General features: G+C 41.5%; 1 protein-coding gene across 2 annotated transcripts; it reads left to right on the top strand.

Moving 5' to 3' along the window:
- Positions 1-1,962: 1,962 nt before the first annotated feature.
- Positions 1,963-24,456, top strand: GTF2A1 (general transcription factor IIA subunit 1). 2 transcript variants are annotated; one of them, XM_035107825.3, is made up of 9 exons: positions 1,963-2,289; positions 8,195-8,296; positions 9,227-9,440; positions 14,215-14,279; positions 15,820-15,895; positions 17,046-17,179; positions 18,065-18,385; positions 18,693-18,782; positions 20,468-24,456. In XM_035107825.3, exons 1-9 carry the CDS (start codon positions 2,275-2,277, stop codon positions 20,573-20,575), a joined length of 1,125 nt encoding a protein of 374 aa, XP_034963716.3. In that variant the 5' UTR covers positions 1,963-2,274; the 3' UTR covers positions 20,576-24,456. The 2 variants fall into 2 exon arrangements, with proteins under 2 accessions (XP_034963716.3, XP_034963708.3); XM_035107817.3 differs by lacking the exon at positions 1,963-2,289 and adding an exon at positions 5,326-5,801.
- The last annotated feature ends 397 nt before the right edge of the window (positions 24,457-24,853 follow it).

Raw genomic sequence — 24,853 nt, 5'->3', positions numbered from 1 at the left:
TGTTCCACCAAGCCAATGCAAGCCCAGCTTACATATGCAGATGGTTACATGGTGCCTGGGGCTTGAGTGATGACAGAAGAACAGATGAGGAACAGTTGCGGAAGGCAGCCCTGTATAGGGAAGCTTTTTTAAGGTTTAAGGTTTTGCTGTGTTTTTATATATGCTGGAAGCCACACAGAGTACCTGGGGCAACCCAGTCAGATGGGCGGTATACAATTATTATATTCATCATTGTTGCCAATGCCAACGATCAGAGTTTGCTACAAGATAAAAAGAATCCAGGGATCTATTCGTAGTCAGGATAGCTGATTTGGGCTTACTTTTGTTACCAGGACCACCCAGTAAAGATATAAATGTAGGTATTCACTTGAATGACAAGGGTCACCTGCCAGCAGTCATTCCATCAGGCTGCAGCAGAAGGAAAGGGAACTGGCCCATTTCTTTGGCTCTACTGAAAAACCAGATCCATTTGACTCCTCTCTCCTTGAACAGTTTTATTCCAGATGGTTAGATTTACATCATAAGGACTGGATCCCAGGTTTCTGCGTTTTACTGTTCCTGCCTCATATTCCCCCCCCCCTTTGTGGCATATCTTTTGGATTAAATGAAGGGAATGCCTATTTTTTAAAATCTTAAGCAAACCACTCCAGGAACTATTTTGCCTGAAAACTATGGATGAATGGATGGGTAATTTGATTTATCTATTTTACACATACCCCAAGATCATGAGAGCATTCAACTCTAGAAAATCACAGGTGTTCATAACCTTTCCTCCAGGATACAACAGGGACTCTAGTGGCAGTTCCTTAGAAAGTGGAGGACATATGAAGGGTGAGGTAATAGACATATAATTTTGCAGATGGAATGCTATGGCTGTAACATAATGGGTGTAATGGAGATAGGTGAATACAACCCCATTGAAATTCATGCCATGACAAATTTAGATCCACTCATTTTAATGGAAAGTTAGGTGAATACAACCCAAGGGCCTGTGGATAGAAAAACAATCAGTAAGGGGAGGGGCAGCCCCAAGATATTAATAACGATCAGGGGCATCTGAAACAGTTTGTCTATTTCTTCTGCTGACACAACCCAAATACTGATTTGGGTTAGAGAGCTAAAAATAAAACTGTTAAGGTGGTGGAAGACTTCCAAGTAGTGTACTCTTCTCATCATGTTTGGGATAGCTCAGTTGGTAGAGCATAAGACTCTTAATCTCAGAGTTGTGGGTTTGAGCCCCATGTTGGGCAAAAGATTCCTGTATTGCAGGGAGTTGGACTAGATGACCCTCGTGGTCCCTTCCAGCCCTACAATTCTATGATTCTATGTGCGGCAAAATGGAATTTGGCTTGGAACAAGTGTGAAATGTTCCTGTTCCAGGATACTCAGTTCCATTTCCCCTTTCCTGGTTATACAGGGTACATAATTATTTTTACACCTAACAGTCAGCCACCATTCCACACCCACTGAGTTTGCTCAGTATTCACTGTCCTATTTTAGTGTCTTCCTCTAGGGTTCCTCTTCAAAAAATGTTAATTGAATTAAAATGTAAAACTGGCCCTGCTAATGTTCTGAGTGGTGCAGTCCTGGTTTAGCTTTTTTCACTCAGAGGACAAATAGACCCAAGAAGCCAATGGCTCAGCATCCAGTGTCTTCATTCAGCCTATTTATTGCCCCTTGTATTCAAAAAGGTGGGAAATTCTGTGGGAATCCTTCAAGGTGATGCATGAGACTAAAGGAAAAGTTTGCAAATTGATTGTAAGCATGTATGAGCACAACTAAAGTGTTATCGCATACTGTCAGCCAGCCGTTAGCTTTCTGTGTGTATCTGCATGCTTCAGCAAATGTGAAACCAGAAGTATCTGCAAAACCTGCACACAATTTGTGAAACTCCAGAAACAGTACTTTAGAAATATATATAGGCACACAGCACAATCAACTGAAGTCAGTTTGTGCCAGCAAACTTTCAGAAAGCTGTGACTTGAAACTTGCTTTGCATTTACAAGAACCATTTGCAGCTGTGTGTAAATATCACGTTACAAATTCAGCTATTCTCATAAACTTGCCAGGTCCAGACAGCATCCATGCAAAAGTTCTTAAAGAACTGAAACGTGAAATTGTTGACTAAGAAAATATGTAACTTGACCTTGAAATTAGCCTTGATGCCAAAACACCAATTTTTTTAAAAGGCATCCTGGAAATGAGTGGAAAGAATTATCAAGAATAAAATCACCAAGGATACAGGAGAACAAGTCTTGATAAAGTGGAACCAGCATGACTTCTGAATGGGTAAGTGATGTCTCACTAACCTATTAAGAGTTCTTTGAGAGTGTCAACAAGGATATAGAATTATAGATAGAGGCAATCCAGCTGAAATTGTGTACTTAAAGCTTTTGACAAAGTACCTCAACATAGAGGTAAGCTTAGTGCATAAGCTTAGCACTCGTGGAATAAGAGAGGTCCCCTTATGGACTGGCAACTGGTTAAAAAAAACAGGAAGCAGGCTAGGAATGGACAGAAAATTTGAGTCCCCCAAGAGTTTGTATTGGAACCTGTACTTTTTAACTTGTTCATAAAGACAATTTAGAGTTTGAGTCACCTAACCTAAAAAGAATTATTGTAGAGCTGGAATACATTCAGAAAAGGGCAACCAAAATGATCAAGGGGGTGGAGCAACTCCCCTATGAGAAAATGTTACATTTGGGGCTATTCAGTTTAAAGAAAAGGTAAAAGGTGACATGATAGAGGTGTATAATAATATGCATGGCATGGAGGGAGTAGACAGAGAAAAGTTTTTCGTCCCCTCTTATAACACTAGAACTTATAAACATCCAAAGAAGCTGAAGGTTGGGACAGATAAAAGAAAGTACTGTACTTCTTCACCCAGTGCATTGTTACTATAGAATTCGCTCCCTTAAGAGGCAGTGATGGCCACCATATTGGAAGGATTGAAAAAGAGGAATAGACAAATTCATGCAGGATAAATCTGTCAGAGGCTACAAGTCACAGCACCTGGCTATGTTCTACCTCTGAGTGCTAGTCGCTGGGAATCACAGGTAGGGAGAGTGCTGTTGATCTCGGGTCCTGTTTTCAGACTCCCCATAGGAATCTGGTTGTGAGAACAGGATGCTGGGCTAGATGGGCCATTGACCTGATCCAGCAGGCTTTTCTTATTGGGCTTTTGCTATGGGCTGCTTGCAAGGAAAAAACACCACATTTGTCCCCACCCCCCTACAGCTATAGCTCCATGTTCATAGCCTTCATAATAATGAGAGTATCAGCCATCTGGGCTGCATTCATGATAGATGGTGTTGAAACTGGCCAGACTCCAGGAAATTATTAACTACAAATAACTAGAAATGCCACACGAGTGTTAAAGCAGCATAATGGGGGTGAATTACAGGCAGTATCTTCATTAAACTGCCTCCGTTTCAGGTAGGAAGTTTCACAATACACACGTACCTGGGAGTAAATCACATTGAATTTAATGATTCTAACTGACAAAGCAGACTGGGTTCATTATGGATAAAAACAGATAAATATTGATAATCATTTTAGTTGTTCAATGAATTAATCCCTTAGCAAGGCACTTATTTCTCACTATATTACTTCCTCACACTGACTTCAGTGCCTATTGACACAGGCCCACTTGCTATTGTGTTTTAGCTACCTGCTGAATAACTTTTTATTTCAGCAAGCCTACCAAGAAATATGTTTTGTTTTAAAATCTTCCTTATTTTGTCTGTATTTTAATGAGAATTATTTTATGTATATTTGTATTTAAATAGTTCTGTGGAATCTACCTGTTTTATCTACCATTTTGTTTATACGCCACTTAGAGCAATCTTTGATCAAGTGGTTTATAAATCTTATAAATAAAATAAATTCCCATTAAGTGACTACAAAATGAAATGGCTTGCAACAAGGCTGCAATCCTACACACAGTCTCCTGTTGAACTCAATGGGGCTTTTATTTGTATATATGTGTATAGGATTGGGCTGTCTCTTTGCTACTATAGACACGACATTTTCTTATCAGTTCTTAAGTTTAGCAGTGCAATCCTAACCATGTCTACTCAGAAGTAAGCCCTACTTAGTTCAATGGGGTTTATCCCCAGGTAAGTGGGGTTAGGACTGCAGGCTGGAGCCAGGGATTTGCTGGTCCAAATCCCTGCTAAGCCCACTGGATAGCTCAGTTGGTTAGAGTGTGGTGCTGTTAATGCCAAGCTTGCAGGTTCGATCCCTGTATGGGACAGCTGCATAGTCCTGCATTGCAGGGGGTTGGACTAGATGATCCTCAGGATCCCTTTCCAGCTCAACAATTATTCTATGAAGCTCCCTAGGCAGTCATAGTCTCTCAGCCTGACCTACCTCAAGAGTGTTGTGATAAAAACTGGAAGAAGAGAACCCTGTGGGCAACCTTATGCCCTTTGGAGGAAATGTGGGCTATAGATGTGACAAATAAATTATTAATTCGCTCACCGCTTTGAATGACAAATAGGGTTTGCTGTCTTTCCAATACCAGGGAAGTTCCTGCTAACTTGCAGTGCGCGTTTTACCAGTCCGGCCACTAAAATACAGGCTTGCTGAGCACATCTAAACCCCAGATAGTGCTCAAACGGGTGGAGGCGCCAAATTTCAGATTCACACAGAAAAGCTGGTGAGAAACAGGTCAGCATTACCAGTTCCCCACTATAAACCTCCTCCTCCATCATCTTGAGTGGCGGGGGCAGGGATGACAGGCTGCACGAAGCTTACACCGGCGCTTCCGGTGCCTAATAGAACAGGACAGGCAACGCCTCCCCCACCGCCCACCTCCAACCGCCCGCCCCAAAAGGGACACGATACTATAGAGGTGTGTGCCTAGAGAGGCCGCATATTTTATATTACATTTTCCCGCCTCGCTCATGGAAACTAGTAACGCACTAGATGGGCGACTTGTCTCCCCAACCCATAGAGATAGGAACAGAAGCAGAGTCGCTAAACTTCAGGTAAAACATCGAAAGTCATCGTCGCCCGTGAGCGCGCCGTTCCAGACTTCGGCGTCTCTATGGCTAAGCCTATTCTTTACACGCCGGGCAGAAAGGCGGCTCGGATTTCGGGCAGAAAAAGCCGCGCGTTGCGAGCAACGGAATAGCCAAGGAAGCCGCCATGGCGGTTCGGCTCCCACTTCGGACTTCCGCCTCGGTACAGGTGTCATGGCGTCAAAAAAGGAAGTCGTGAAGAGGAGGAGGACGGCGATAGGGAACTTCTCGCTCCTTCTCGCGGGACGTCGCCGTCCTCCCCCTCCCTTCCCTTCCCCGGCCTCCCCCTTTCTCTGGCCGCTCGCGCAGCTGCTCGGCACTCGCTATATAAAGGGGCGAAGCGAGCAGAGCAGGCGGCTGGCGGCTGCAGCCCAAGGGCCGCCGTGTAAGGCCGGGCCGCGGGGGGAGGGCGGCCTCGGAACGCGCTTTCCCCGTCAGCGGCGGGCGAGGGAGACAGACAGACGGAGAAAGCAGGGGGGAGAGAGAAAGAAAACGGAGGGCGAGGGGAAGCCCCTGAGGCGAGACCGGGGGGAGGGTGGGGAAGACGGAGAGCGCGCGAAGTAAGGGGGGGAGGAGAAGAGGAGCCAGCAGTTTACCTCAGCTCGCGGTCTTCCCTTAAGAGAGAGGCGGGGGGGAGGGAGAGAAGTGCTTGAAGGTGCCTCAGCCGCCGCCCGCCTGCCTGCTCTTGCCTCAGCCGCTGCCTCGTTGGGGGTGTGCGGTGTCCTGCCCGGGGGGTTGGCGCGGGACATGGCGAGCTCGGCTAATACAAACCCCGTGGTAAGGACGCAAGAGGGAGCCTCGAGGCGGGGAGGCGGGAGGGCCGCTGGGCTTGCGTGGAGAAGAGGGAGGCGGTTTTTGCGGTGGTGGTGGTCGTAGTCGTAGTAGTATGGGTGGGGGACGGCGGGAGAGAGAGAGAGCCAGGAGCGGACCCTCGCTCGGCCTCCGCCCGGAGCCACAGAAGAGGAGGAGGGAGGCGCGCGCGCGCGCTCCTCGGAGCCGCCGCCGCCGCCGTCTCCCTCGCGCGCTGCTTCGGGGGTCACCGCGGAAGAGGCGCCGCGGGCGTCTCGAGGCAGCCTCCCGCTCAGCGGCTCTTTCCTCTTCGCGGAGGGCGTGGGAGAGAGAGAGACAGAAGCGGTGGGTTCCCCTGGCGCCTCTTTCTCTCCCCCCCCCCGCCCGGGTGGTGGGTGCCTTTCTCTCTCTCCCCTTTCTGAGCGAGGAGGTTGGGGTGGGTGTTTTTTTTCTTTTTCTTTTTTGAAAATTTAACTGTATGTGTGTGTGTCGATGACCAAAGGTTGAAAAGCACTTTTTAATTCCTAACCCGGCAGAAGAAGAAAAAACAAAACCGAAGTCTCTTTTCCTCCTCTCCCCACCAACCCCCATCTTTTCTCGGAAATATCTTTGACGTGCGCGAAAAAGAAAGCACTCTTAAGCCTGTGCGAGGTTTCCCCAGAAAAGGTTTTTATTTAGCATTGCTGTAACAAATACAACGATTAAGTCTCTTCCTCCTTTCCCGCCTCCAGTTTCTACGCTTTCCCGTCTCGGTTTAATACTAGACGACACAGTTTCCCCGAGTCTCTCGCTTTCCACATCGGTTTGCAATAAGCAGTCACACGAAGGGAAAAAACAACAAAATAACGCTGCCCCCTCTTATCGTTATTTCCCCGTTTCACATTTTTTTAAAAAAACAAGAAACTGAATTCACTGGGGGGAAATAAGACTCCCCCATCCCAATAAACCACTGCTGTCAAACCAGGATCCAGGCAGCTCCGTTGCAGATTTGGCCGTTGTTATTTTGTGCTCTCAGATCCATCATGGCTTCCTCTCGCTTTTCTCTCTCCCTGCTCCTTGTGTTCCTCCTCCCTGTGGCTGCCCTGTTTATATAGAGCCATTGCCGCTCTCTAATATAGACTCTGCCAGGATGGGAAGGTGCTTTCCAGCCCCACGTCACCGCCTCTCCATTTAAACACCACATCAGCCTTTAAATAGGGAGAGAGCTGTGGAAAGCAGGCTGGGAGGTGCCTGCACAGCGCAAGCTGAAAGGAGCTCTCGTTCAGAAGCTGCCGCTCTCAGCTTTCAAATTCAAGTTGCTGAGGCTGTTTGATGGCAAAGCGGCTGGTGCATTTATGTCCTTCTAGCTGTTTTTTTTTAAAAAAATGTATATTCGGTGAAATAGAGAACAGTTTGTTGTCCTGCTTTTTAAAGCATTTACAAGCTCTTGCCTGATATTGTATATATTTATAAAGAACCAAGCCTGAGCTCAATGGGGCTTAATAGAAGTGTGTCAAGAATTGTGGACTAGCATAGTAAAGCAGTATTAAAAATACTTGTGTGTACATATGTTTACATATGTCAAAGGATGGCTGAATTACCCTCTATGCACAGGGTACAATGAGAAAAATGGTTCTTCTCCAGTTCATAGTTTAGTTAAATATCAGCAGTTGAGTGTTCAGCATTATAGCCCCGTTGAATTCAGTGCTGCTAAACTGTTTCATTGTTGTGATTCTATGTACCTGGGGTTAAATCCCAGTGAGCACAGTGGTGTTTATATCTAAGTAGACATACATATGATTTGTGCTGTAAAACCTGCCACTTAGTATACATGGTGTGAATTGAAGCTTTAGTCCAGGCATCCCCAAACCTCAGCCCTCCAGATGTTTTGGACTACAATTCCCATCATCCCTGACCACTGGTCCTCTTAGCTAGGGATCATGGGAGTTGTAGGCCAAAACATCTGGAGGGCCGCAGTTTGGGGATGCCTGCTTTAGTCCCACTTGACATCAGTTGAACTGGGCTGAATTGGAGCAGAGTACTTTGGTTTGATTCACATTTTGTGAATCAAAGTTACTACATACCATACTAGATCAGGGCTACAATGGTTGGGCTACAATTGTAGTCCAACACAATCTGGAGGGCCAAATGTTTCCCAGCCCTGCATTAATCGTCTTATTGCTAGAAGTGGTAAGATTCTCTGGAATGTTATACAGATGTGATGGATTAATAACTTTAATAACTTTTTTAAAAATATAAACTTGTAAGAGACAAAGAAGGATCCACAAGGATGATCTGTGAAACAGAAGTTCAGTAATTAAAAAAAATACCTAGAAGTGTTTTGAAATATTGCTAGCATAGATCTCATTTAATAAGCTGGTCTTATCTGTGACTTTCTGCAGCCTAAACTATATAGGTCTGTGATTGAAGATGTCATTAATGATGTCCGAGAGGTCTTTCTGGATGAGGGTGTTGATGAACAGGTCCTTGTTGAACTGAAAACAGTAAGTTATGTTCACTACAAATTACTTGTAGTTTGCAACCTTGTAGCAGTCAATGCATAAAACTCAGCTTGAAGGGCTTATGAATAGCATGTCACTCCAAGTGTTCTGGATACATTTGCAGAGATTCTTCCTTAGAGCACCCCCATAATTACTACCCCTGAATTGCAGGTGGAGAACTTAACTAAGGCCACTGAGTAAATTCAAGGCTGAATTAACATTTGAACTGGGAAGTTGTAGCTATTGCTCTGCATCAGCTCTTCAAAACTTTAAATGCTGCTGTTAAATATAAGTGTTTTATAGTGGTTTTCATAATTAAGTCCCCTTTCTTTGAAGAAGATCTAAGAGTATAATGGTTTTAATGTGACTGCTGCTTAATGACTTTGCAAAGATTAATAGTATACTTTGAACATTTTTCATTATCAAAATTGTATTCCCTCCATTCTACTGAGAGTTGAAATTTTCAGTAAATGAGCAATCTTAATGTGTGAAATGAAATTTTAAAGAAGTTTTAGAATATCTCAGGAATACCATTCAGTAATTTTCATCCAGGAAACAAAATATTTCTTTCCAGTAAAGAGCAATCTTTGCATCTCAGCTTTATTGGCTTGGTGCAGAATACTTTCTAATGGTTGTTTATGATGTCAGAATAGATGTTCTTTTTCCTATGTTGCTGATTTCCCTTAGAAACTGCATGTCTGGATGATGCTATCAATATGGATAGGAGTGAAAGGAGACTCAAATACAGAATGGAGCCAAATTAATAAGAACTATATAGGTTCTCTTTATTTTCCAGAGGATTTCGGGTCATCCCCCTTCAAAATGAATAGTTAAAGAGAGTACATTGAATCAGTAATAATAATGTAGAGAGTATATAGTTGATATATGTAAAAATAAAAGTGTCCTTAAGTGAATCTTGCTTAATAAACACAGCTGTGGGAAAACAAGCTGCTACAGTCCAAGGCTGTAGATGGATTTCATTCAGAGGAACAGCAGCTTTTGCTGCAAGTGCAGCAGCAGCAACAACAGCAGCAACAACAGCAGCAGCAGCAGCAGCATGCTCATCATCACCATCACCCACAGCCACAGCCAACAGTTCAGCAGCAGTCCCAGACACAGCAAGTCCTTATTCCTGCAACACAGCAAGGTAAGGACCGAGTTCCTTTCTGGATCTCAGAGGCTTTGTAAGGTTACAACAATGTTTCATACAAAAAAAAATTAACAGGAATACAAATTCTCAATTCCTTTTCAATTTACATGTTGTCTTCAGTTTATCACAACTAGCCAAATCTCAGTGGCAGAGCACCTGCTTTGAATGCAGAAGGTCCTAAGTTCAATCCCCAGGTAGGGCTGGGAACATCCTCTGTCTGAAATGCTGGAGAGCTACTGCCAGTCAGTGTAGACACTATAGGTGGGCCAGTGGTCTGACTTGGTATAAAGCAGATTAATTTTTCCTTAATTGACTGATATTTCCCCATCTTAAAGTGTCAGCTGCTCAAAAAATGTCCTTCCACTTACTTACTATAATTTCAAATATTACTGGATGTCTGGGCTTTTCCAGTACCTCTCATGTGGGTGCCATTGCCGTTCTAAGAGAACAAGGGAGGTGTTCATATTGAATTCCAGCACCTCTTTTTCTGGAAAAATAGAACTGCTGTAAGTGAAGATTGCAAGTGTGAAGTGCATAGTATGAGGAGTTGTTCTAGTGTTTGCTGGTTGTTGTTTCTAGGACAGACCTCAAAACTTTGAAAACATATAGAAGAGTACATTTAAGGGAGCACAAAAAACTCATTTCACAAAAGAAAAATTGGCGAATCTTCCCCAAATAATACAAAACACATACATTTACCAAATAAATGCCAAACATGCAGGCACTACTACTCTCCAAACAAAAAACTGGGAAGGCAGTGGACCTTGGTGTGTGCTGGAGGTGTTTGTCTCAGGGCCCTGTGGGTCCATGAGTGCCACAGTGGTTTAGGGCATGACTACGCTATCTCTTAGTAGAAATTTCTACAAAAATCAAACATGTACATCAGTAAGGCAATTCAGAATTTTTTTTATTAAAACAATACTGTATTTTCTTAGTCTGGACGAAAGTAACAATTGTTTTGTCTTACTGATTTTTAGGATGATTATCTCCAAATGGCAGCTGTCTAATATGATGTATATCCATACTGCTGCTAAAATGTGTGCAGGTGGCACATAAGTGCTATCTCAAGGACTGATGTTTAGATTCTGTGCAACACCTAAGTAACAATGAATGTCTTATGCTTTATACTCTCTAGAAATGCCCCCCCCCCGTCTCCAAACCCTGTGTACATTTTCCCTACATTTTATTTTACTTCCACAAAAGAAAATATTCAGTAAAGGTAAAGGGACCCCTGGATCGTTAAGTCCAGTGGAGTTCAACTGTGGGGTGCTGCTCTCATTTCCGCTTTCAGGCTGAGGGAGCTGGCATTTGTCCACAGACAGCTTTTCTGCATCATGTGGCTACCATGACTAAATCGCTTTTGGTGCACGGACCACTGTGACAAGTGCCAGACAACATGGAAACACCGTTACCTTCCTGCCACGGCAGTACTTATTTTTCTACTCGCATTGGTATGCTTTCGAACTGCCAGGTTGGCAGGAGCTGGGACAGAGCAACCAGAGCTCTCCCTGTTGTGCTGATTTGAACTGCCAACCTTACGATTGGCAAGCCCAGGAGGCTTGGTGGTTTAGGCCACAGCACCACCCACATCCCATAAAATACTCACTACATGCCCACCCAGCAATTGATCTGCTAGCAAGAGCTACCATATTTTTCGCTCCATAAGACGCACCTAGTTTTTTAGAGCAGGAAAACAAGAAAAAAATATTCTGAATCACACCCTCCTCAAATACAAGCACAAATTCTTACCTGAATAACAGCAGCTATATGTATCCCAAGGGAATACATCTTTTTGCATACCTTCAACTGTACATGTTATTTTCAATGCTATACATGTCGTGTTCAATGCTATAGAAGTCACTTACATTTATAATCATATTGCACTACTTTCACTATGTGTTTAATAAAATATTGAATTCTTGCATTGCAAAAAACGAAGATTATGGTGAAAAGTGAAAAACATTAATTGCAAAAAAAACTAGAGCTTACAGAACAAAACCAACTTCAGATATGAAATCAGCATTGAAAGAACATATAAGAACAGTTGGAAAATCTCATGCAACAGAAAATGGGGGGGGGGCCACGGGAATCTCCGTAAGATACATTCACTCCATAAGACGCACAGACATTCCCCCATACTTTTTAGGAGGAAAAAAGTGCATCTTATGGAGCGAAAAATACGGTATTTCTTAATTGCTGCAACCAGCAATTACAATATTTTTAGTGGAGATGGGCAACTCTGAAGTCTTACAGGGGAATTCATGCTCTTCTGATCATTCCTATCAATGCAAGAATTTCTGCTAGCCAGTTGGAACAATCCCTCAGAGCAGACTTAGGGGAGGTGAGGGAGGAAAGCCCCATTGTACTAGTGGGAGTCCCCGGTTTGGTGTTTTTTTAGTGTGCCAGCTTCGTTGAATCTGGCCCTTAAAGTAAGCCACTTGGTTGACTTGAGGCAATCTTGTGGTATAGGGGAATGAGCTACCTGCTTCCTCCAGGTTGAATTGGACATAAGGCCATCAAGCAAACTAGGCATGCTCTCAAAAGATGGGAGCTAGTTACATCCCTTAAGCAAAAGACTTGTTCAATTAAACATTTGCTTACAGAGAACAAACAGAAAGAGCAAGTTTTACTCAGAGTAGACCCATTGATGTTAATTGGGCCCATTTATATTAATGGACCTAACTTGGTTGTGATCATTCATTTCAATGGATCTACTTTGAATAGAGCATAGTTAAATACCACCCAGTATATAAAAACTACTTAAGAATGTTTCTTTCATCATTTTTTGGCTTCTATGGCTTCATTAAGGAGGGTTTGTTAAATAGAATGTGTACTTCCTAAAGTCCCAAATGGCCTCCCATGCTCTGAAGAGGCTCTTGTCAGCCTGTGTGTCAGTTAGAATCTTTGTTTCAAGTGACTTTTCAGCCTTTTTCAAATGTAAGGTTTCTGTTACAGAATAAAACACCAGCACCCTGGACCAATTAGAGCTGGAGGTGCAAACAAATATTTTATTGTGACCAAACCAGATACGCTTATCAGCATTCTGATTTACTGCTTTGGCACACTGGGCAGGTTTGAAGATTGGGAACATGGCATGTAAAGAGAAGATGTTGAACTCTTGGCTAAATCTAAACCCCATCTGCATTAGACAAAAACAGAAGTTTCTGTATCCCCCCCCCTCTCCTTTTACAGAAGTAATTGCAGCTTCAGGTGGATTTTAGATGGAGGAAAACACAAACTGCTAAGCTATTTTACAAAATGGAGTCTTGGACTTTTAAGATGGCTTCCCTCATACTAAGTTGACCAAACAGTAGTGCTCATGTTCAGCATAGGTCAGGCTCATCACACCCTGCTTATCACCGTTCTTCCTTTCTCCGTTAGGATTTTAGGTCCTTGGCTTAAAATGTTTGGAATATTGTAGTGGATATGATCTCTTTCATATAATAGTAAAGGGTATGAACTTAAACTAAAAACTCTCCTCTCTTAGCAAGCACAGAGGTAAAACTGAACCTTCTGCAGTAAGTGTAATAATTGCCATACACCTTTTCAAGACTTCTAAGTTTGTTAGGAATTGTTTCTACTGACGTATTGTCCACAATATAAATAGAGTGTGATAGGGAAAACCTCATTTGAAGAAGAAATATTGTTGGTTAATATCCCTTTAACTGGGTTACTAGTTTAGTGGGATTGTGGGATTGCTGTGAGTGTAATTTATCTGGCTTTTAGAAAAACATTTGATGATGAATATTTTGGTTAGCATTGGTTAAATGCAAACTAGATTAGTGTGATTTCAGGTGGAATACCTGATTGGAAAACCATACTTTGAGAATGCTCATCAATGTTTCCTTATAAAACTGGAAGAAAGTTTTGTGTGGTACAGGGCACTGTCCAGGGTCTAATGTTCTTCAATATTTTCATCAGTGATTTACAAGAAGAGGTAGAGGGAATTCTTTAGAAATTTGCAGATGACCCAAACAAGCTGTGGTTAGCTAATATCTCAGAAGACTGAAATAAGATTCAAAATTATCTTGAGGGAAAGGAAACGGGCTTAAATTAACAAAATGAAAAAAAAAACTGTATTTCTGGGGTGTGTGGTGTGTAAAAATGTATAGGTACAGAATTGGAGATCCCAAGTCGCAAGACTTGTTCCCCTTTGTTCTGCTGTAAGTACATGTGAAAGCTTCCCAAAATTGTAGTCAATCACAAGCTGAATATGAGACAGGGATACAGCTGCAGAAAAGCTCATAGAAATACAGTTTCCACGTCACAGGAAATAATAGTTCTACTTTATTTGTGCTAGTGAAATCTCATCTGGGGTATTGTGTCCAGTTTTGGACACGATACTTTAAAAAGGATATAAGCAAATAAGAATGGGCTTAGAGGAGGGTCATAATGTCCGTGGGTTGGACATGGGCCGCCCAGGCGCAGAAGCCATTTCCGGTGGCACTGCAGACATTTTGGAAATGGGCAGCGCAGCACCAGAAATTGCTTCTGCGCATGTCCACAGCTGCGCAGAAGCGATTTCCGGTGCTGGCTGCCCATTTCCAAAATGTCTGCAGCGCTAGAAATCCGGCACTGTTTGGCGAGTCCCTGCACCACACTGCACTGGCCTCCATGGGCTGGAGGTTGCCGATGCCTGGATTAGGGGGTTGGAGTAGAATGATCTATAAAGCCTCACACACTATTCTATGATTATAGTGTTAATAATAAGCTATGGCAAAGCATTCTGTGGTGATTCAAGCATTGATTACCTTTTTCTCATCTGTTGTAGCACCTCAGCAACAAGTTATTATGCCAGATTCCAAGCTGATACAGCACATGAATGCATCAGGCATGGTAAGATTATAAAATTTACCTTTAAGGCAAGCATGTCAGGACCCAATTAGGAAAGATTGTTTGGGACCAAGCCAAATTATAGTCTGCATAAAGAAAAACTAAACCCGCACTGTACAAAATAACATTGAATTGTATAAGCTTATGCCTCTTTTTCAGGGACTGTTTTGAATATTTAGTCTGTTTTTAAAAAGCAGAACACTTGTGGTAAATAGCTAAATATAGGTTATAAATTGTGTACCACTTATCAAGAAAAAAATCTTAATCTAAGCAATGTACATGATAAAATCAACATAAACTATAAAATATTGATAACATAAAAATGGGCCATGTCTGGAAAAACCTAAGTAAACAAACAAGTTGATGTCTAAATATGGACCTGGTTTACATCATCACTTTAAGTCATAGATAAACATAAACTGGTGAATACACAGTGTGAAGGTGCACAGGGCAGAAATAATGGGCTCTTCACCACCACCACTCCTGCTTTCAGGAGCTAACCCATGGTGTGGCTCAGAGTTTTGTCAGAAAACAAGCTCATGGTTTGCTTTTCTTCAGAGAAACCAGGAGTTGAAACCAAGGTTAGCTCTTGTCTTACCATTTGCAGTTTGCTTGGGGGGAAACATCACAAGCCTGATTTAAGATGTAATACTAAGTCAAACCTTGGTTGAGTTATAGATAGCAGGAGCTAGAAGCAAAGCGCTCACAGTTCACTGTGTATACATCCTTAAGTATAGTTCTACTGTGGTTTGAAGTGCTGTGCAAATGAGGCCACATTTTGAAAACTTACAATTAACCTGAGAACCTAAGACTAACAAAATGTACTCTAGGAGCCCTGCTCTCTGAGTAATCATTGCATGCCCCTGTTATATGCAGCAGTCTGGTGGTTTTCCAGAATTCTGAATAGATTGTCAATTATTCTTTCACAAGAAAATATTTTTATAGAATTTTATAGGTTAAATCCATTTTGTCATTTTTCATAAACAGCAGGGCTCCTTCTCCCTGTGGAAGGGTTGTGAGTCAGTGGAGGTTCCTGCTGGTGGAAGTTGAGGGAGGTATTTTTTGCCTAATCCCCCAGCAGCTTCCTGTGCTGCCTCCTACACTATCCCAGAGAGTCCCTCAATTCTCCAGAGCAGCTTTTTAGGAGACAGCAGAAATAACCGGCTAAAATTGCTTCCCCAGTTTCCTCCTTTAGTCCATGGCAACTCTCGGTCCACTCTGGGTAGACCTGTCGATGAGTGAACTGGAAGAAAAGGGAATTAATTGTTTAATATTTGTATTTATAAAATAAACAGTACTATAACTGTCAAGAAGTGTAAAAGTATTGTAAACTGCCTTATGATTCTCAGATGAAGGGTGGTATAGAAATTTAATAATTTAAGAAGTGCTCAAAGCAGTTAAATATGTGGGTGGAAGAAGAAAGTTGTTATTCTAATATAGAGACACGTAATCAGCTATTGAAATCCATGTGCTGCTTCATCTTAAATCGGTGTTTTCATTACATAATTTATTTTTGATGCTAAACTAGTTTCTTTTCTTTCAGAGTGCTGCAGCCACCGCAGCTACCTTGGCTTTGCCAGCTGGGGTTACTCCTGTTCAGCAGATACTCACAAATTCAGGTTTGTTTGTTTGTTTGTGTGTGTATGTTTCAATATGCATTTCTATAGTGTTATACTTTAGAATATCAAACATAAAAATATATCAGATTATATATTTTGGAAGTGGAGAATAAGAAGAATAAAATCAAAGCAGATGGAGGGGAAGGAAAGGGAACCACTTGCCTCATGGTCTTCTCCTGACTACTCACCATGCTAATGTCACCACCACTTGTTCTGTGTCTTGGGAGGCAATCCTGCAGTCTTCATTATCAGAACGTGGGGCATGAAGACCATATACCAGACATGTGAGAGGGAAGGTTAGCAACTTGTTAAGCTGCATATTCACGTTAACATGGCAGCAGCAGGAGAGGTGCATGTTCCGCTTGCCCAGATAGTAAATGAGATCGCTCAGTGCTTAGTGCCAAGCCAGTGCTGAGGCAATTGGGTAGGTACAGGCACAAATGCACCACTTTTGAGCCTCCAAGAGTCCTCTAGTTAATTGATGCAGACAGAATGTAAGGTTAGATGAACTCTTGGTCTGATTCAGCAAGGCATGAATAGCTCACATGATGCAAAACTGACATCGCTAAACAGTAAACTTGTAGGGTATCAATAGACATGTCATTGAGTTAAGAATTTTCCCAGTGTAACATTATTGGTTTCCTTTGTAAAAATGCTTTGGTTCATGTGTGTGTGTCAGTTCATTGCATGATTGGCTCATGGGTCAAGAGAAAGTTCCACAAGTTAAGTGGAAGAAAGAAAGAAAGATCCCACCTAAACATTAGGAAAAACTTCCTGACAGAGCTGTTCGACAGTGGAATTTGTTGCCAAGGAGTGTGGTGGAGTCTCCTTCTTTGGAGGTCTTTAAGCGGAGGCTTGACAGCCATCTGTCAGGAATGCTTTGATGGTGTTTCCTGCTTGGTAGGGGGTTGGACTGGATAGCCCTTGTGGGGGCTTCCAACTCTATGATTCTATGACAGTGGAATTTGCTGCCAAGGAGTGTGGTGGAGTCTCCTTCTTTGGAGGTCTTTAAGCGGAGGCTTGACAGCCATCTGTCAGGAATGCTTTGATGGTGTTTCCTGCTTGTTGGGGTTGGACTGGATGGCCCTTGTGGTCTCTTCCAACTCAATGATTCTAAGTGAGATATTCAAATGGACTCATTTTGTTACAGGCCAAATCCTACAGGTGGTTAGAACTGCCAATGGAGCTCAATACATCATTCAACCACAGCAGCAAGTGGTTCTACAGCAACAGGTCATACCACAGATGCAACCTGGTGGGGTACAGTCTCCTGTTATTCAGCAAGTAAGATTGTTTGGTTAACTAAGGGGGAATCTTCTAGGACGGTCACTTTACAGATATCATGGATATCATGTTAGCACAAAAGTGGGAGAGTTAAGGGAAAGGAGATGGGTGTGAGAAGAAGTATTTATAATTAGGGACAGAGCAAACATTGTTTTTGTTGTGACTATGGCATAATTGATTTCAGTAAAGGTAAACAATGACTCACTTAAAAGATTAAACACTGCTGACACCTTGTAGATGAAGAAATGAATGGTGTTTAGTTACTGAACTAATTTTATGTATTCATAATAAAGCTAGCACATTGCTTTCTTCTATAACACATCAGCATAATGAAATCAAGCAAGATTAGGGACAGCTCTTTTTTGGAAACGGCCTCAGTACAATCCCTTATTGCCTTCCCCATCTGGCCTGTGTTTGAGGAAAGAGGCCAACATGGATTTGAACAGTCTAAGCAAATATGAGGCGTCCTGACTAGAGAATCCATTGCTACTTATGAAGATGCAATAGACACTGCTTTTTAGCTGCTGCCACCTCATGAAGCAAAACAATGGAGACAAACTTGATTCTTTCCTCTATTGCACTGGAGGAAGATAGTGGAATGGAAGGAGGACTCAAGTGTCTCTATTCTTATGCTTCACGAGGTGGCAGCAGCTAAAAAAGACTAAGCAGTGTCTAATACTAACTGTTAATCAAATTAGGCTATATTTTAATAAATGTCAAGTTCTTAATATTTCCTCAATAATATCGAGATAAATATTCATATGCAAGGTTTGCAAGAAACAGAAGTAGATTGTCTTGCTTGTTTTATTACAGTAACAAAAACTGAGACAAAGTAGGAATTATAGCTGTGATACAATAGCTTTTATTTTAATTATTTTTGCCTAGGTTTTGGCTCCTATTCCTGGAGGTATCTCACAGCAAACAGGAGTGATTATCCAACCCCAGCAGATCTTATTTACAGGAAACAAAACCCAAGTAATACCTACAACAGTGGCTGCACCCACAGCAACACAAGCACAGATTCCTGCAGCAGGTCAGCAGCAGCCTCAGCAGCAAACAGCACAACCACAGGCACCTTTGGTGCTACAGGTAGATGGAGCGGGTGACACATCTTCGGAAGAGGAGGAGGAAGAGGAGGAAGATTACGACGATGATGAAGAGGAGGACAAAGAAAAGGATGGAGGCGAAGATGGCCAAGTTGAGGAGGTAAATTTTGAGGTGTCTGCTTCAAGTAGGCTTTCACAGCTCATATAGATATTGTTAATGTGTTAATTCTAGTTGAGTTGGTTGTAGGATAGGGGGAAATTGCTCTTATTAGAGAAATGGGTTTGAAAGGTTGTGGGGGGGAGCTCAAAGTGGTGAGCTTTTGTCAGTTAAAGAACATGCATGACTAGGTAATATGCACGTACAGTATGTATATTTTAAAACAGTGGTGTCTTCATTGTGTGGGACTTCTATATAAATGCGTAATGTTTAATGAATTGGGTCATCTGATTACTCAAATGTTTTCTAGGAGCCTCTGAATAGCGAAGATGATGTGAGTGATGAAGAAGGGCAGGAATTATTTGATACTGAGAATGTTGTTGTGTGCCAGTATGACAAGGTAAATCTGACAGATATTATTCCTAAAACCTGCATTGCCTCCTGCAAAAACAATATACTTGAGAGAATATGTATATTTTTAATGTTTGTATTAATAGTGGTAAAAACCTCACTTTCCTAGTACAGTTTGCTGACAATTTAGAGCTGCAATTCTTAGTAAATTTAAGCAGTTAGAATCATTTATTTAAACCTTTAAAACATGTCTTAATTTTACAAGAGCATGTCAAAGTTTATTAGAGGTATTCATAATATGGAGATGGGGAATCTTTTTCAGCCTGAGGTCTGCATTGCCTTATTGGCAACCTTCTATGGGCTGTATGCCTTCAGCAAATGGGGCACAAGGGAAATGTGAGTGTGGAGCAATGGATATGATGCTTATGCAGTGGCCTACTTACCAGCCAAGCAGAAGCCAGAGGTGCTCTCACACATACACTCACTTGCATACACACATGTGGACACCTGGGTCTGCATCCTCTATCCAAATACAGTGGAATCTCGGGTTGCGGACGTAATCCGTGACGGAGGTAGGTCCCCAACCCACAGCGTTCGCATCCCGAAGTGCCACATCTGTGCAGGCGCCGGTGCGGTTTGGTGCTTCTGCGCATGCACAAAGTGCAATTTAGGGCTTCTGCACGAGCGGCAAAACCCGGAAGTAACCTGTTCCGGTACTTCTGGGTTTCCCACGGTCCGCAACCCGAAAACACGTTACCTGAAACATCAGTAACATGAGGTATGACTGTAAGAGGTGTTGTAACAGTTCAGAGACTCATTCCATCCACTCAAGTAGGGTGCAGGGCTGGTGTGGAGTGTGGTTTGGTGGAGGGGGCATGGCCTATGAGAATCTCAAGAGCCCAGTGAGGAACAAAGAGCTGCTTTTGTTGTTCCCAGGTTCCCTTCCCTTGGTTTAAAAAAGGATCTTACACTGCATACAGCAGTGTGTGAGCCCCTTTGTGCCTATTCCCTCTGACTACGCATATTAGAAGGGCTTCAGGGCAATGTGATACAATACGATGTTGATTTGAAGTTACTCCAGAAAGCATGGCTGCTTCCCTCTTGGTTTTTGAGCATCACTGATGAAGCCCTTCGTACTAGGGTTAGTGGAGGGAATGTGTATAAAGCAGTTCACACATCTGTGAGCAGCATAAACCCCTTATTTTAGGGGGTTTCTGTGGTGTGGTGTAGTGGTTAAGAGTGGTAGACTCGTAATCTGGGGAACCGGGTTCGCGTCTCCGCTCCTCCACATGCAGCTGCTGGGTGACCTTGGGCCTAGTCACACTTCTCTGAAGTCTCTCAGCCCCACTCACCTCACAGAGTGTTTGTTGCAGGGGAGGAAGGGAAAGGAGAATGTTAGCCGCTTTGAGACTCCTTCAGGTAGTGATAAAGCGGGATATCAAATCCAAACTCCTCCTCCTCTTCTTCTACATGAAAGACCAGAGATGGAGAGGCAGAAGGAATCTGGTTTCAGCTTCCCTCAAAGCGGACATAATATCTGTCTCGAAGCTCCTGTGGAAGGGGAAGAGGTATTTTTTGGTGAAATCCCTTCTACCTCCAGCTACACTTCCCATGCTCTTTTGGGCAGTTTATCCATCCCTCCAGAGCAGATTTGGGCAGGAGGTTTTTGTTAACAAATGTTGAATTTTAAGCTTGGGGTGTTTCTCTTCAACTTTGGCTTCCCTTCTTCAACAGATTCATAGAAGTAAGAACAAGTGGAAGTTTCACCTCAAAGATGGAATCATGAATCTTAATGGAAGAGATTATGTATTTTCCAAAGCTATTGGAGATGCAGAATGGTGAAGTTCCTTACACAAAACAAACTCTCAAAGCAAAAGCAGGAGATTTTGATTCTTGGACATAACACTTCAACAGAAATCTATATCTGCGCATCGGAAAAGAACAGTAGAACCGAGACTGCTAGAACAAAGAAATAGCATGGCAACGTTGACACTACTTCAAATGGGAAAGCTGAGGCATTGGTGCAGCTAGCTATGCCTGAAAGCTGGTTTTGTATTAATACCTTAATTAACCACTTCTTCCTATAGATAAAGGTAACTAGCATGTGAGGCTTAATCTCCCCATACACTGATTTGAAGGAACTCTTCTTTTTTGGTAACAATACTATGGGAAAAGCTTAGTGTGTGTATAAATTGTGCTGACCCATTCTTTCTAGGAGGGGTTGGTGAGAATCTTGCTTAAACTTGTGTGCAGGTTTCTAACCAAACGGTAAGGACTGAAGCATTGAGTTCTAATAATTACCTTGTATGAGTAAAACTATTTTTAAAGCCCTTGTGCTGGGTCATGCATAATAATTTTATCTACAGTTTTAGGCCTTTTATATAAATTTTAATCCTGGTACCAAAATCCTCATTTGTATTTTAAATTTAATAATTCTAAATCTTTCATGGGATGTTGTATTTTAAAGGGTCTACAGATGGAAGCTTTTAATGTCTCGGTCTTCCTGCTCTTTCAAAAGGTCTTTAAAGATTGAGCAAATCTAGTCTGCTATGTGCTGAATTATTGCTTGTCAGAAATCAGTCTTTAAAAATATGATTTCACTGGTTAACCTAAAGCTAATGTGTATTCCCATTGCCAAGTGAGTGTGCACTGCTGGTTATGAAATCAGAGATTGCAAGTGAGTATGTACCTTGGGAAAGGGTCTACAGCACTGAAAGAGCTTCCACTTTCATTTCAGTAATACTGAAAAATATAGTGAACAAAATCACCCTAGCTCTGATAATTGAGCAAGTAGTAATTGCTCAATTAATCAGTTCCTCAATAAATAGCAGAAAGTTGCTGTTGAAGGTTTTTTTTTCTGTGATTGTGGCAGTGGTTTTTTGGAAATTGGACTTTCAGAAATGCAGGACCTCTTTGCAATATGGTGGGGTTGAAGTTCAGGCCAGATAATGGAAGACATGCACTTCCAGATTTCCTGTGATAAGATCTGGAGGATGCTAGTCACCTGAAAAACAGTGAAGAGCGGATTACCCCCTTGCCCTTCTTTCAGTGCTTGTGTTTGTATGAAAAAGGAAACTTATAAAAATGTTTTTCTATTAAAATGGCCACTGTGTTTAATCAGCACTATGTATTAGTTCCTTCCTCTTCTCTTCACAACTGTCTTCTTTGCATTTTGATTCAGATGCATCAGTTGTTCCTGCTTACAGAAAATCCATGCAATAAGCAGTTAGGTCTTTCTGCACCCAGGATGTTGCTAAAGTTTAGCCAAATTTGTCAGTACTGTTGTATAGTGACATTCATAAAGCATCAAGAGTTTTTAAATGTAAACATTTCCCCCCACTTTCTGATACAGTATATATTGCCTGTTAAACCTGCATCACTGGGTGCAGTTTTAGCTCTGAACTTGAAGGTGCGTGTAAGTACTTTATCCCCACTGTGTAAAACAATGTAGGTTTTAAATAATATATGCCACTACTTAATATGCCAAGATTGTGACTATATTGAGATCAATTTCCATTTTTTCTTACATCCTTCTATATCTTATGGCCCACTCACAGTATATCCTAGTCTTTAAGTATGATTTAATTCAGGCTTCAGACCAATCAGAAATACTGCACTGTGAAACAAATAGGCTGCAATAGGCTACCATTTACTCTTCATTACTGGAACCCAGATACTGTACAGATGACTTTGCATTGTGTACATCATGGGCACTGAACAGCTGCTTGTCTTTAGCCTTTTATTTATTTTAAAGGATACCACAGCTTTATATGGCCTATATGGAAGCAGGCAGAGTGTCTTGCAAGATTATTGTGGGTATGCTTTGGTTGGTGAGGGTGTTAACAAGTACCTGTGAAGTTCTTCTGGAAGCCAGTCACATACCAAACTTGTGCTCTTACTTGCTCCATCAAGTGTTCCTTTTTAAAATCAAAAAGTGTGTTTTTAATTTCATTTTATTGTAGCAGCTTGCTGTAAGAATTTAGTTTGCTTACACTTATTGTTGTACTTGAATTTTAATCATGGTTTTAACAATGTAATTGAGCAGACCTTTTTGTTAGGTTTCCATTGAAAATTATCATTCCTTTTGGGAGGGCAAGGGGTCCCCATGGTTAGTCATTAAGCTTTTTGCCACCTGATTCCCCCCCTTTAGACTTGGAATTTGTTTCTATTCAGTATCTTTGCTTCTGAAGCAATTAACGGTTTGCAAGAAGGGCTTATGTTTAGATTTGCACAGAGAACAGGAGCACCTTGGCAGAAATATAGAGAAAGCAACTTCTAAATGTTTTGATCAGGGCAATGGGAGATCAGGGCAGAGTGATTACACAAAGGTGAGAGTCTTGTGCCTTTGCAATCTTCAGGTATTCCTGCTTTGCATTGATTGATGTGATATGTACAACCGTTGGATTCCTTTGGTAGTAGATGTCCTACAGAGTTTCAATTGTAACAAACACCAAGTCTAATCTTACCAGCTTTCTAGTATGTGCAATCATTTGAAACGTCTACATTAAAGATGGACTTTTAAGGAGGTTTTAGATACTGTCACAATGAACTTTATATTGGACTATTTAAATTTAATATGTAAGGTGTGTCCCCTTCCTGCTCCTGTTGCCTAGTGGCAACCAGAGTTTCCATCTCCCTTTCTCCAACCTATATCATAACCTGCTTTTTGTCATTGGTCATCTCCTTGGAAATGGATCATGATTTCACAAATAAAAATATTGTGCTAGCTGTCTTTTTCAAGGGGATGAAACTTGTAATTGAAGAACAGTTGCTAGAAAAAGCAAAGAACATGCAACACGTGTGATATATCCAGATTTGTAGAAATGTCATATTAAAAAAGTGTTAGCACCTTTGGGTTTTCATTTTTGGTCTGTTCACATCAAACAGCAACAATGTCCCCATGTTATTACTGCTGAGTGAAAACTCTGTAGTTCCAGTGCAAGAGAGAGGAAAGAAATAACTTTTCACTTGTTCACAAATCCCTGCTCTTCTGCTTTAAAAAAAAAAGTCTCTTTTGGCTTTGTTTTATGGAGGGGGAAACAATCCCCAAACCTGGCAAATTATAATTAGTTTGGTTCATTGTATTCAAGATAGCAGACCTTGAGCTGAAATGAGATATATCAGTTGTTATTTAAAAGTTAAGTTTCCATTTTTGGAAGATATTGGAATATTGGTTGTTTTCTCCGTTTTTAAAGTAGGCCAGGAATGTTCAGAAATCTGGCATTTTCCCCTGTGACAAAACTACTTGCTTATTTTTTTGAATTCTTGATTTGGATGTTAACAAAGAACAAAAGGGTTTTTTTAGTGGAAGGATAAATGCAGGCTAGCCACATGTGGTAACATCATGCATTAACTTGCTCCTGTGTGCCTAGAGTACCAAATAATTTAGGGAAGTGGAAAATATCCTTAGTTGCTGTTCTGAGCTACTATTGTCAACTGCTGTTGTACATATACTGTTATGTGTAAGGGGGTAAATATATTTATTATGTTTGTAAAATTCAATCTGTACAAATGAAGATCAAGGATGCTCTTCCTGGGATGTACAGGATGTGTTTCAAAGGCCATGCTTGGAATAAAATTAGAAAACTTAGTATTTTGATGTACTAAGACCTATTTTAAGTTTAATATTTTGCCTTTGCAAAAACTTTAATTAAAGATGTTATTTAAAATAAGCTTGCCACTTTTATTTACTATTTTGTGTATTAAAATACTTTTATGTGTAATCTAGTTGTATTCACTTTGTTATGACATGATTATGCAGATGACAGGATTAAGCAAGTTCTGAAGCAGTGAAAAGCTCAGCACTGGGTCAGATGCAGAAAACAGACCACAGCTTGACTTTTGTAAAGTTCTTATTGAGCTGTATAAGCAGACTGGATTTTAATTTGCATCCTTACAAATGATTCAAAAGGAACATGTAAAAAAAGCATAAGGAAAATTAAACCAACGACTAGCAACAACAAAAGCATATATATGGACTTCCCTTCCCTGAATTTTTATTTTCCACCTCTCCCGCGTATTCTAAGTTTCTAAGTCTAGAAACTTTTCCTGTTCAGAATAGCTTATACAGGATGTAGTTTTGACTGTTACATTTTGCACATGTAGCCTTTCATACTTATC

The sequence above is a fragment of the Zootoca vivipara genome, chromosome 1 (genome assembly GCF_965207765.1).
Source record: "Zootoca vivipara chromosome 1, rZooViv2.hap1.1, whole genome shotgun sequence".
NCBI classification, from domain to species: domain Eukaryota; kingdom Metazoa; phylum Chordata; class Lepidosauria; order Squamata; family Lacertidae; genus Zootoca; species Zootoca vivipara.
This window is presented reverse-complemented; position numbering and strand designations above follow the sequence as displayed.

Coding starts and splice junctions, on each gene's coding strand:
- GTF2A1 (XM_035107817.3), top strand. CDS start 5,772: ATGGCGAGCTCGGCTAATACAAACCCCGTG. Junction 9,441..14,214: donor TATTCCTGCAACACAGCAAG/GTAAGGACCGAG, acceptor CATCTGTTGTAG/CACCTCAGCAACAAGTTATT. Junction 14,280..15,819: donor ACATGAATGCATCAGGCATG/GTAAGATTATAA, acceptor CTTTTCTTTCAG/AGTGCTGCAGCCACCGCAGC.